General features: G+C 55.6%; 1 protein-coding gene across 1 annotated transcript in view; it reads right to left on the reverse strand.

Moving 5' to 3' along the window:
- Window positions 1-2,563: 2,563 nt before the first annotated feature.
- LOC140399931 (calpain-1 catalytic subunit-like) overlaps window positions 2,564-13,320 on the reverse strand; it is a 123,585-nt gene continuing 112,828 nt past the window's right edge. Inside the window, exons 10-12 of the mRNA XM_072489415.1 lie at window positions 6,674-6,834; window positions 3,321-3,490; window positions 2,564-2,720 (exon numbers count right to left, since the gene is read on the reverse strand). Of these exons, the coding sequence (XP_072345516.1) occupies window positions 2,628-2,720; window positions 3,321-3,490; window positions 6,674-6,834 (424 nt within the window). The 3' untranslated portion in view covers window positions 2,564-2,627. The remainder of the gene's footprint in view (window positions 2,721-3,320; window positions 3,491-6,673; window positions 6,835-13,320) is intronic.

Here is a 13,320-nt window from a genome sequence, read left to right on the forward strand (position 1 = left end):
GACAGAGAGGATTCTCGGGGGGGGGGGGGGGGGCGGGGGGGGCCTCGACAGGGGAGATGCTGAGAGGATGTTTCCTCTTGTGGGGGAGTCTGGGACCAGAGGGAGTAATTTCAGAGTGAGGGGGGGCCCCATTTCAGACAGAGATGAGGAGGAATTTCTTCCCTCAGAGGGGGGTGAATCTGTGGAATTCTTTACCGCAGAGAGCCCCTGCCTGAACCGTCCCGGTGACCCTGCCTGAACCGTCCCGGTGACCCTGCCTGAACTGTCGGCCAATTCTCAGCCAATCGGCCTCCAGCGGCCTCGCCCCGATTGGCCCAATTTTTCTGCCCCCTCAGTTGTGATTCCGGAACATCCGTGGATCCCAGTTTGGGAACGCCCTGGGGTCGGGCAAATCGGGAGAGAGTGTTTCCCAGTTGGCGGGAGGGAGGGTAACCAGAGGGGGGGACACAGATTAAGGAGAATCGGGAAGAGAACCGTGGGGGGGGGGGGGATGAGGAGATTGTGTGTTTTTTAACACAGTGAGGATTTGTGATCTGGGAGGTGCTGTCTGATAGGGCGGAGGATAACCCGACCCTGTGTCCAATCTGACCCCATCTCTAACCCCTGACCCCGTGTCCACTCTGACCCCATCCCTAACCCCTGACCCTGTGTCCACTCTGACCCCATCCCTAACCCCTGACCCTGTGTCCACTCTGACCCCATCCCTAACCCCTGACCCTGTGTCCATTCTGACCCCATCCCTAACCCCTGACCCTGTGTCCACTCTGACCCCATCCCTAACCCCTGACCCCGTGTCCACTCTGACCCCATCTCTAACCCCTGACCCTGTGACCACTCCATCCCTAACCCCTGACCCTGTGACCACTCCATCCCTAACCCCTGACCCTGTGACCACTCCATCTCTAACCCCTGACCCTGTGTCCACTCTATCCCTAACCCCTGACCCTGTGTCCACTCTGACCCCATCCCGAACCCCTGACCCTGTGTCCACTCTGACCCCATCCCTAACCCCTGACCCCGTGTCCACTCTGACCCCATCCCTAACCCCTGACCCTGTGTCCACTCTGACCCCATCCCTAACCCCTGACCCTGTGTCCATTCTGACCCCATCCCTAACCCCTGACCCTGTGTCAACTCTAACCCCATCCCTAACCCCTGACCCTGTGTCCACTCTGACCCCATCCCTAACCCCTGACCCTGTGTCCACTCTATCCCTAACCCCTGACCCTGTGTCCAATCTGACCCCATCCCTAACCCCTGACCCTGTGTCCACTCTGACCCCATCCCTAATCCCTGACCCTGTGTCCACTCTATCCCTAACCCCTGACCCTGTGTCCACTCTGACCCCATCCCTAACCCCTGACCCTGTGTCCACTCTAACCCCATCTCTAACCCCTGACCTTGTGTCCACTCTGACCCCATCCCTAACCCCTGACCCCGTGTCCACTCTGACCCCATCCCTAACACCTGACCCTGTGTCCATTCTGACCCCATCCCTAACCCCTGACCCTGTGTCCACTCTAACCCCATCCCTAACCCCTGACCCTGTGTCCACTCTAACCCCATCTCTAACCCCTGACCCTGTGTCCACTCTAACCCCATCCCTAACCCCTGACCCTGTGTCCACTCTGACCCCATCCCTAACCCCTGACCCTGTGTCCACTCTATCCCTAACCCCTGACCCTGTGTCCACTCTGACCCCATCCCTAACCCCTGACCCTGTGTCCACTCTGACCCCATCCCTAATCCCTGACCCTGTGTCCACTCTATCCCTAACCCCTGACCCTGTGTCCACTCTGACCCCATTCCTAACCCCTGACCCTGTGTCCACTCTGACCCCATCCCTAACCCATGACCCTGTGTCCACTCTGACCCATCCCTGACCCCGTGTCCACTCTGACCCCATCTCTGACCCCTGACCCTGTGACCACTCCATCCCTAACCCCTGACCCTGTGACCACTCCATCCCTAACCCCTGACCCTGTGACCATTCCTTCTCTAACCCCTGACCCTGTGTCCACTCTATCCCTAACCCCTGACCCTGTGTCCACTCTGACCCCATCCCTAACCCCTGACCCTGTGTCCACTCTGACCCCATCCCTAACCCCTGACCACGTGTCCACTCTGACCCCATCTCTAATCCCTGACCCTGTGACCACTCCATCCCTAACCCCTGACCCTGTGTCCACTCTATCCCTAACCCCTGACCCTGTGTCCACTCTGACCCCATCCCTAACCCCTGACCCTGTGTCCACTCTGACCCCATCCCTAATCCCTGACCCTGTGTCCACTCTGACCCATCCCTAACCCCTGACCCTGTGTCCACTCTAACCCCATCCCTAACCCCTGACCCTGTGTCCACTCTATCCCTAACCCCTGACCCTGTGTCCACTCTGACCCCATCCCTAACCCCTGACCCTGTGTCCACTCTGACCCCATCCCTAACCCCTGACCCCATGTCCACTCTAACCCCATCTCTAACCCCTGACCCTGTGACCACTCCATCCCTAACCCCTGACCCTGTGACCACTCCATCCCTAACCCCTGACCCTGTGACCACTCCATCCCTAACCCCTGACCCCGTGACCACTCCATCCCTAACTCCTGACCCCGTGACCACTCCATCCCTAACCCCTCACACAAGGCTGGTTTGTGGATCTTAAGCTCTCGGTGTGAAGCGCGGACACAAGCCGGACAGACAGACTTACCTCATCCGGGACCTGCGACCAAACAGAAAAAAAAAGGATTACGTTCAAACAGCGAGGAGACGGGGACCCCACCCTCAGCATCCGACGCAGCTGTCCCGGTACGAGGTGCTGAACACCTCTCACCCCCCCACCTTTTTTCTCCGGCCTTACGCTCGGCCTGCCCCTCCTCTCACAGCCTCGATGGAGACTCCTGACGGGAAAAAGGTGTGTGAGGAGCCGGCGGGCAGGGAAAGGGAAACGGAGCGGAACTGAGCCCGCCCTCTGGCCGTGCCACCGACGTCCGACAGCCTTGACAGCGTTAGCACGAGCCGATCCGGATCGATCCCGCTTGAATCAGTTGCCCCGGTGATGAAAGAGCTCCAAAATGGGGGAATCTGGAGGCGGGCGTGAGGATTTCCAGTGGCGGGGAAGGTTCCCGCGATGCCTCCTGCAGTCGAACAGCTGCCCGATTTAGATGACAGAGGCAAAGCCGGGAAGTGGGGGGGGGGGGGGGGCGGGGAGGGGTAGTGTTGTCCCCTCAGGGGAAAGCGAGCAAACGAGGGCCCGGGAGACCGCTCCCCCCCTTCCTCGGCCCGCCGCTGCCACCATGACGCGCCCGCGCGGCCTCCGTACCTCGTAGACAGCGAAGCCGATGGTCTCCATGTCCTTGCCCGCGGTGCGCAGCTTGCGCCGGTCTTTCTGCATCAGCGCCACCAGGAAACTGCAGCCTGACTCCGAGCCATTCCTGTCGTCGTCCTCCTCCCGGAGGTGGATCTTGAACTGCGGGTTTATCCAAAAGGTGGCTGGAGGAGGGGGTCAACAGCGGGGATCAGGCAGTCAGCGGGTGATCCCCATTCCCACCCTCCTCCCTGTGCCCCCCCCCCCCCCCCCCCCACCCCCCCCGCCCCCCATGTTCAACAAAGAACAAAGAAATGTACAGCACAGGAACAGGCCCTTCGGCCCTCCAAGCCCGTGCCGACCATGCTGCCCGACTAAACGACAATCTTCTACACTTCCTGGGTCCGTATCCCTCCATTCCCATCCTATTCATGTATTTGTCAAGATGCCCCTTAAATGTCACTATCGTCCCTGCTTCCACCACCTCCTCCGGTAGTGAGTTCCAGGCACCCACTACCCTCTGCGTAAAAAACTTGCCTCGTACATCTACGCTAAACCTTGCCCCTCTCACCTTAACCCTATGCCCCCTAGTAATTGACCCCTCTACCCCGGGAAAAAGCCTCTGACTATCCACTCTGTCTATGCCCCTCATAATTTTGTAGACCTCTATCAGGTCGCCCCTCAACCTCCGTCGTTCCAGTGAGAACAAACCGAGTTTATTCAACCGCTCCTCATAGCTAATGCCCTCCATACCAGGCAGCATTCTGGTAAATCTCTTCTGCACCCTCTCTAAAGCCTCCACATCCTTCTGGTAGTGTGGCGACCAGAATTGAACACTATACTCCAAGTGCGGCCTAACTAAGGTTCTATACAGCTGCAACATGACTTGCCAATTCTTATACTCAATGCCCCGGCCAATGAAGGCAAGCATGCCGTATGCCTTCTTGACTACCTTCTCCACCTGTGTTGCCCCTTTCAGTGACCTGTGGTCCTGTACTCCTAGATCTCTCTGACTTTCAATACTCTTGAGGGTTCTACCATTCACTGTATATTCCCTACCTGCATTAGACCTTCCAAAATGCATTACCTCACATTTGTCCGGATTAAACTCCATCTGCCATCTCTCCGCCCAAGTCTCCAAACAATCTAAATCCTGCTGTATCCTCTGACAGTCCTCATTGCTATTCGCAATTCCACCAACCCGCAAACTTACTAATCAGACAGGTTACATTTTCCTCCAAATCATTTAGAGATACTACGAACAGCCTCCTCCCCATGTCTCCCACCGTTCTCCCCAGGCCAACAACCTCCTACTCGTGTTTTCACTCACTCTGGGTCCCCCTGTCTCGCCCCCCGTTGTGTGAGCGAGTCCCACATTCTCCTCACTCCCCGAGGGAGCGAGTCCCACATTCTCCCCACTCCCTGTGGGAGCGAGTCCCACATTCTCCCCCACTCCCCGTGGGAGCGAGTTCCACATTCTCCCCCACTCCCCGTGGGAGCGAGTCCCACATTCTCCTCACTCCCCGAGGGAGCGAGTCCCACATTCTCCCCACTCCCTGTGGGAGCGAGTCCTCCAAATCATTTAGAGATACTACAAACAGCCTCCTCCCCATGTCTCCCACCGTTCTCCCCAGGCCCACAACCTCCTACTCGTGTTTTCACTCACTCTGGGTCCCCCTGTCTCGCCCCCCCTGTGTGAGCGGGTCCCACATTCTCCCCACTCCCTGTGGGAGCGAGTCCCACATTCTCCCCCACTCCCCGAGGGAGCGAGTCCCACATTCTCCCCAATCCCTGTGAGAGCGAGTTCCACATTCTCCCCACTCCCTGTGGGAGCGAGTCCCACATTCTCCCCACTCCCTGTGGGAGCGAGTCCCACATTCTCCCCCACTCCCCGTGGGAGCGAGTTCCACATTCTCCCCCACTCCCCGTGGGAGCGAGTTCCACATTCTCCCCCACTCCCCGAGGGAGCGAGTCCCACATTCTCCCCCACTCCCCGTGGGAGCGAGCCCCACCTTCTCCCCACTCCCCGTGGGAGCGAGTTCCACATTCTCCCCACTCCCCGAGGGAGCGAGTTCCACATTCTCCCCCACTCCCCGAGGGAGCGAGTTCCACATTCTCCCCCACTCCCCGAGGGAGCGAGTTCCACATTCTCCCCCACTCCCCGAGGGAGCGAGTCCCACATTCTCCCCACTCCCCGTGGGGGCGAGTCCCACATTCTCCCCACTCCCTGTGGGAGCGAGTCCCACATTCTCCCCACTCCCTGTGGGAGCGAGTTCCACATTCTCCCCCACTCCCCGTGGGAGCGAGTTCCACATTCTCCCCACTCCCTGTGGGAGCGAGTCCCACATTCTCCCCCACTCCCTGTGGGAGCGAGTCCCACATTCTCCCCCACTCCCCGTGGGTGCGAGTCCCACATTCTCCCCCACTCCCTGTGGGAGCGAGTCCCACATTCTCCCCACTCCCCGTGGGAGCGAGTCCCACATTCTCCCCACTCCCTGATGATTCTCTGCCACGGGGCCTGAGGAGATAGGTTGAAACGCCGGGGGGAGGGACGGGGGGGTGGGGGGGGGTCTCGGTAACGGCGACCGTGACAACGATCATCGACTGTGGTAAAATAAAAATGTGGTTCACTGGCGTCCCCTTTAGGGGAAAGGGGGAAATCTGCCGCCCTTACCCCGGTCTGGCCTACATGTGACTCCAGACCCCCCCCCCCCACACACACACACACAATGATGTGGAGGACTCTTGACTGGCCCCTGTGAAACTGGGCCCGAGCGAGGCACGGTTCAAGGGGGTAATTAGGATGGGCAACAAACGCTGGGCCCACATCCTCCATGAATCAATAACAAGACGATCGGATATTATTGCTCAGGGAAAGATGAGAAGGGGATAACTGATCACAAACTAATCGATAGAAGAGTGGGGGGGGGATAGGTGGGAGCAAAGTGGATGTGAGGGAGGTGATTCCCATTGTTGGGGGGGGGGGGGGGATCAAGAACGGGGGGGGCGGGGTTTAGTGTGAGGGTCAACAGAAATCTGATTAAATATAAGAGGTTCAGGACGGACGGCAACATAAAAGTTCTTCATCCCTCCCTCAGGAGCTGCAATTCCATTTCCCGAGCCCCTGATCGAGGTGGAACTGTACCGAGGCTTCAGGGGAGCGGGGGGGGGGGGGGGGGGGGGGGGCGGGGGGCGTGGTTTGACAGGATGCGGCCTACTCGAGGTGCCCTGGGCAGCCTGCCGGGCGGGGGACTCGGTTGCTGGCTCCTCCGCTCCGGGACTCCGCTTCCAGGTCTTCCTGCTCGCCTCACCCCCCCCCCCCCCCCACCCCCACGCCCCCACCCCTCCGGATGGCCGAGACGCTGTACCTGCATAGTTGCGGCAGCCTCCCGCTGTGCTACCCCGCCTCCAGGCGCCCTCGTAGAGCGAGGTGCTCCATTTGCGCACCTGGTCCGATTTCAGGGTGTCAGGCGTCAGGTTGCAGATTTCCAGACGGTTAAATTCCCTTTGGAAGTCAGCGAAGGACATCCTGCCGAGACGAAAGTGCGGGAAAGGTTAACCCACGAACGTGAGTCACGGGAGTTGGAGGAGACAAGTCCGACCCCTCATCCCTGCTCCCGGATTCAATACAATCACAGCCCGTCATCCATTTCAACTCCACTTCCCTCAATTCCACAAACTCCCAGTGGAGAGGGAGCCTGACCCCGTGCTGTACCTGTCCTGGGAGTGTTTGATGGAGACAGTGTAGAGGGAGCTTTACTCCGTATCTAACCCCGTGCTGCACCTGTCCTGGGAGTGTTTGATGGGGACAGTGTAGAGGGAGCTTTACTCTGTATCTAACCCCATGCTGTACCTGTCCTGGGAGTGTTTGATGGAGACAGTGTAGAGGGAGCTTTACTCTGTATCTAACCCCATGCTGTACCTGTCCTGGGAGTGTTTGATGGAGACAGTGTAGAGGGAGCTTTACTCTGTATCTAACCCCGTGCTGTACCTGTCCTGGGAGTGTTTGATGGGGACAGTGTAGAGGGAGCTTTACTCTGTATCTAACCCTGTGCTGTACCTGTCCTGGGAGTGTTTGATGGAGACAGTGTAGAGGGAGCTTTACTCTGTATCTAACCCCGTGCTGCACCTGTCCTGGGAGTGTTTGATGGGGACAGTGTAGAGGGAGCTTTACTCTGTATCTAACCCCATGCTGTACCTGTCCTGGGAGTGTTGATGGAGACAGTGTAGAGGGAGCTTTACTCTGTATCTAACCCCGTGCTGTACCTGTCCTGGGAGTGTTTGATGGGGACAGTGTAGAGGGAGCTTTACTCTGTATCTAACCCTGTGCTGTACCTGTCCTGGGAGTGTTTGATGGGGACAGTGTAGAGGGAGCTTTACTCTGTATCTAACCCCGTGCTGTACCTGTCCTGGGAATGTTTAATGGGGACAGTGTAGAGGGAGCTTTACTCTGTATCTAACCCCGTGCTGTACCTGTCCTGGGAGTGTTTGATGGGGACAGTGTAGAGGGAGCTTTACTCTGTATCTAACCCCGTGCTGTACCTGTCCTGGGAGTGTCTGATGGTGACAGTGTAGAGGGAGCTTTACTCTGTATCTAACCCGTGCTGTACCTGTCCTGGGAGTGTTTGATGGGGACAGTGTAGAGGAAGCTTTACTCTGTATCTAACCCCGTGCTGTACCTGTCCTGGGAGTGTTTGATGGAGACAGTGTAGAGGGAGCTTTACTCTGTATCTAATCCCGTGCTGTATCTGTCCTGGGAGTGTTTGATGGGGACAGTGTAGAGGAAGCTTTACTCTGTATCTAACCCCGTGCTGTACCTGTCCTGGGAGTGTTTGATGGGGACAGTGTAGAGGGAGCTTTACTCTGTATCTAACCCCGTGCTGTACCTGTCCTGGGAGTGTCTGATGGTGACAGTGTAGAGGGAGCTTTACTCTGTATCTAACCCGTGCTGTACCTGTCCTGGGAGTGTTTAATGGGGACAGTGTAGAGGGAGCTTTACTCTGTATCTAACCCCGTGCTGTACCTGTCCTGGGAGTGTTTGATGGGGACAGTGTAGAGGGAGCTTTACTCTGTATCTAACCCTGTGCTGTACCTGTCCTGGGAGTGTTTGATGGGGACAGTGTAGGGGGAGCTTTAGTCTGTATCTAACCCTGAGCTGTACCTGTCCTGGGAGTGATTGTTGGGGGACAGTGTAGAGGGAGCTTTACTCTGTATCTAACCCCGTGCTGTACCTGTCCTGGGAGTATTTGATGTGGACAGTGTAGAGGGAGCTTTACTCTGTATCTAACCCCGTGCTGTATCTGTCCTGGGAGTGTTTGATGGGGACAGTGGAGGGGGAGCTTTACTCTGTATCTAATCCCGTGCTGTACCTGTCCTGGGAGTGTTTGTCGGGGGACAGTGTAGAGGGAGCATTACTCTGTATCTAACCCTGAGCTGTACCTGTCCTGGGAGTGTTTGTTGGGGGACAGTGTAGAGGGAGCTTTACTCTGTATCTAACCCCGTGCTGTACCTGTCCTGGGAGTGTTTGTTGGGGACAGTGTAGAGGGAGCTTTACTCTGTATCTAACCCCATGCTGTACATGTCCTGGTAGTGTTTATTGGGAGACGGTGTAGAGGGAGCGTTACTCTGTATCTAACCCCGTGCTGTACCTGTCCTGGGAGTGTTTGATGGGGACAGTGTAGAGGGAGCTTTACTCTGTATCTAACCCCGTGCTGTACCTGCCCTGGGAGTGTTTGTTGGGGGACAGTGTAGAGGGAGCTTTACTCCGTATCTAACCGCATGCTGTACCTGTCTTGGGAGTATTTGATGGGGGGAGTGTAGAGGGAGCTTTACTCTGTATCTAACCCTGTGCGATACCTGTCCTGGGAGTGTTTATTGGGGGACAGTGTAGAGGGAGCGTTACCCTGTATCTAACCCCGTGCTGTACCTGTCCTGTGAGTGTTTGATGGGGACAGTGTAGAGGGAGCTTTACTCTGTATCTAACACCGTGCTGTACATGTCCTGGGAGTGTTTGATGGGGGAGAGTGTAGAGGGAGCTTTACTCTGTATCTAACACCGTGCTGTACCTGTCCTTGGAGTGTTTGATGGGGACAGTGTAGAGGGAGCTTTACTCTGTATCTAACCCCGTGCTGTACATGCCCTGGGAGTGTTTGTTGGGGGACAGTGCAGTGGGAGCTTTACTCTGTATCTCACCCCGTGCTGTAGCTGTCCTGGGAGTGTTTGATGGGGACAGTATAGAGGGAGCTTTACTCTGTATCTAACCCCTTGCTGTGCATGCCCTGGGAGTGTTTGATGGGGACAGTGTAGAGGGAGCTTTAATCTGTATCTAACCCCGTGCTGTACCTGTCCTGGGAGTGTTTGATGGGGACAGTGTAGAGGGAGCTTTACTCTGTATCTAACCCCGTGCTGTACCTGTCCTGGGAGTGTTTGATGGGGACAGTGTAGAGGGTGCTTTACTCTGTATCTAATTCCGTGCTGTACCTGTCCCGGGAGTGTTTGATGGGGACAGTGTAGAGGGAGCTTTACTCTGTATCTAACCCCGTGCTGTACCTGTCCTGGGAGTGTTTGTTGGGGACAGTGTAGAGGGAGCTTTACTCTGTATCTAACCCCATGCTGTATATGTCCTGGTAGTGTTTATTGGGAGACGGTGTAGAGGGAGCGTTACTCTGTATCTAACCCCGTGCTGTACCTGTCCTGTGAGTGTTTGATGGGGACAGTGTAGAGGGAGCTTTACTCTGTATCTAACACCGTGCTGTACATGTCCTGGGAGTGTTTGATGGGGGACAGTGTAGAGGGAGCTTTACTCTGTATCTAACACCGTGCTGTACCTGTCCTTGGAGTGTTTGATGGGGACAGTGTAGAGGGAGCTTTACTCTGCATCTAACCCCGTGCTGTACATGCCCTGGGAGTCTTTGTTGGGGGACAGTGTAGAGGGAGCTTTACTCTGTACCTAACCCCGTGCTGTACCTGTCCTGGGAGTGTTTGATGGGGACAGTGTAGAGGGAGCTTTACTCTGTATCTAACCCCGTGCTGTACCTGCCCTGGGAGTGTTTGTTGGGGGACAGTGTAGAGGGAGCTTTACTCCGTATCTAACCCCATGCTGTACCTGTCTTGGGAGTATTTGATGGGGGCAGTGTAGAGGGAGCTTTACTCTGTATCTAACCCTGTGCGATACCTGTCCTGGGAGTGTTTATTGGGGGACAGTGTAGAGGGAGCGTTACCCTGTATCTAACCCCGTGCTGTACCTGTCCTGTGAGTGTTTGATGGGGACAGTGTAGAGGGAGCTTTACTCTGTATCTAACACCGTGCTGTACATGTCCTGGGAGTGTTTGATGGGGGAGAGTGTAGAGGGAGCTTTACTCTGTATCTAACACCGTGCTGTACCTGTCCTTGGAGTGTTTGATGGGGACAGTGTAGAGGGAGCTTTACTCTGTATCTAACCCCGTGCTGTACATTCCCTGGGAGTGTTTGTTGGGGGACAGTGCAGTGGGAGCTTTACTCTGTATCTCACCCCGTGCTGTAGCTGTCCTGGGAGTGTTTGATGGGGACAGTATAGAGGGAGCTTTACTCTGTATCTAACCCCGTGCTGTGCATGCCCTGGGAGTGTTTGATGGGGACAGTGTAGAGGGAGCTTTAATCTGTATCTAACCCCGTGCTGTACCTGTCCTGGGAGTGTTTGATGGGGACAGTGTAGAGGGAGCTTTACTCTGTATCTAACCCCGTGCTGTACCTGTCCTGGGAGTGTTTGATGGGGACAGTGTAGAGGGTGCTTTACTCTGTATCTAATTCCGTGCTGTACCTGTCCCGGGAGTGTTTGATGGGGACAGTGTAGAGGGAGCTTTACTCTGTATCTAACCCCGTGCTGTACCTGTCCTGGGAGTGTTTGATGGGGACAGTGTTAAGGGAGCTTTACTCTGTATCTAACCCCGCGCTGTACCTGTCCTGGGAGTGTTTGATGGGGGACAGTGTAGAGGGAGCTTTGCTCTGTATCTAACCCCGTGCTGTACCTGTCCCGGGAGTGTTTGATGGGGACAGTGTAGAGGGAGCTTTACTCTGTATCTAACACCGTGCTGTACCTGTCCTGGGAGTGTTTGCTGGGGACAGTGTAGAGGGAGCTTTACTCTGTATCTAACCCCGTGCTGTACCTGTCCTGGGAGTGTTTGATGGGGACCATGTAGGGGGGGCTTTAGTCTGTATCTAACCCTGAGCTGTACCTGTCCTGGGAGTGTTTCTTGGGGGACAGTGTAGAGAGAGCTTTACTCTGTATCTAACCCCGTGCTTTACCTGTCCTGGGAGTGTTTGACGGGGACAGTGTAGAGGGAGCTTTAGTCTGTATCTAACCCTGAGCTGTACCTGTCCTGGGAGTGTTTGATGGGGACAGTGTAGAGGGAGCTTTACTCTGTATCTAACCCTGTGCTGTAAATGTCCTGGGAGTGTTTGTTGGGAGACAGTGCAGTGGGAGCTTTACTCTGTATCTAACCCCGTGCTGTAGCTGTCCTGGGAGTGTTTGATGGGGACAGTATAGAGGGAGCTTTACTCTGTATCTAACCCCGTGCTGTACCTGTCCTGGGAGTGTTTGATGGGGACAGTGTAGAGGGAGCTTTACTCTGTATCTAACCCTGTGCTGTAAATGTCCTGGGAGTGTTTGTTGGGAGACAGTGCAGTGGGAGCTTTACTCTGTATCTAACCCCGTGCTGTAGCTGTCCTGGGAGTGTTTGATGGGGACAGTATAGAGGGAGCTTTACTCTGTATCTAACCCCGTGCTGTACCTGTCCTGGGAGTATTTGATGTGGACAGTGTAGAGGGAGCTTTACTCTGTATCTAACCCCGTGCTGTATCTGTCCTGGGAGTGTTTGATGGGGACAGTGGAGAGGGAGCTTTACTCTGTATCTAATCCCGTGCTGTACCTGTCCTGGGAGTGTTTGTCGGGGGACAGTGTAGAGGGAGCATTACTCTGTATCTAACCCTGAGCTGTACCTGTCCTGGGAGTGTTTGTTGGGGGACAGTGTAGAGGGAGCTTTACTCTGTATCTAACCCCGTGCTGTACCTGTCCTGGGAGTGTTTGTTGGGGACAGTGTAGAGGGAGCTTTACTCTGTATCTAACCCCATGCTGTACATGTCCTGGTAGTGTTTATTGGGAGACGGTGTAGAGGGAGCGTTACTCTGTATCTAACCCCGTGCTGTACCTGTCCTGGGAGTGTTTGATGGGGACAGTGTAGAGGGAGCTTTACTCTGTATCTAACCCCGTGCTGTACCTGCCCTGGGAGTGTTTGTTGGGGGACAGTGTAGAGGGAGCTTTACTCCGTATCTAACCGCATGCTGTACCTGTCTTGGGAGTATTTGATGGGGGCAGTGTAGAGGGAGCTTTACTCTGTATCTAACCCTGTGCGATACCTGTCCTGGGAGTGTTTATTGGGGGACAGTGTAGAGGGAGCGTTACCCTGTATCTAACCCCGTGCTGTACCTGTCCTGTGAGTGTTTGATGGGGACAGTGTAGAGGGAGCTTTACTCTGTATCTAACACCGTGCTGTACATGTCCTGGGAGTGTTTGATGGGGGAGAGTGTAGAGGGAGCTTTACTCTGTATCTAACACCGTGCTGTACCTGTCCTTGGAGTGTTTGATGGGGACAGTGTAGAGGGAGCTTTACTCTGTATCTAACCCCGTGCTGTACATGCCCTGGGAGTGTTTGTTGGGGGACAGTGCAGTGGGAGCTTTACTCTGTATCTCACCCCGTGCTGTAGCTGTCCTGGGAGTGTTTGATGGGGACAGTATAGAGGGAGCTTTACTCTGTATCTAACCCCGTGCTGTGCATGCCCTGGGAGTGTTTGATGGGGCCAGTGTAGAGGGAGCTTTAATCTGTATCTAACCCCGTGCTGTACCTGTCCTGGGAGTGTTTGATGGGGACAGTGTAAAGGGAGCTTTACTCTGTATCTAACCCCGTGCTGTACCTGTCCTGGGAGTGTTTGATGGGGACAGTGCAGAGGGAGCTTTACTCTGTATCTAACCCCGTGCTGT

Source organism: Scyliorhinus torazame, chromosome 24 (assembly GCF_047496885.1).
Source record: "Scyliorhinus torazame isolate Kashiwa2021f chromosome 24, sScyTor2.1, whole genome shotgun sequence".
NCBI lineage: Eukaryota > Metazoa > Chordata > Chondrichthyes > Carcharhiniformes > Scyliorhinidae > Scyliorhinus > Scyliorhinus torazame.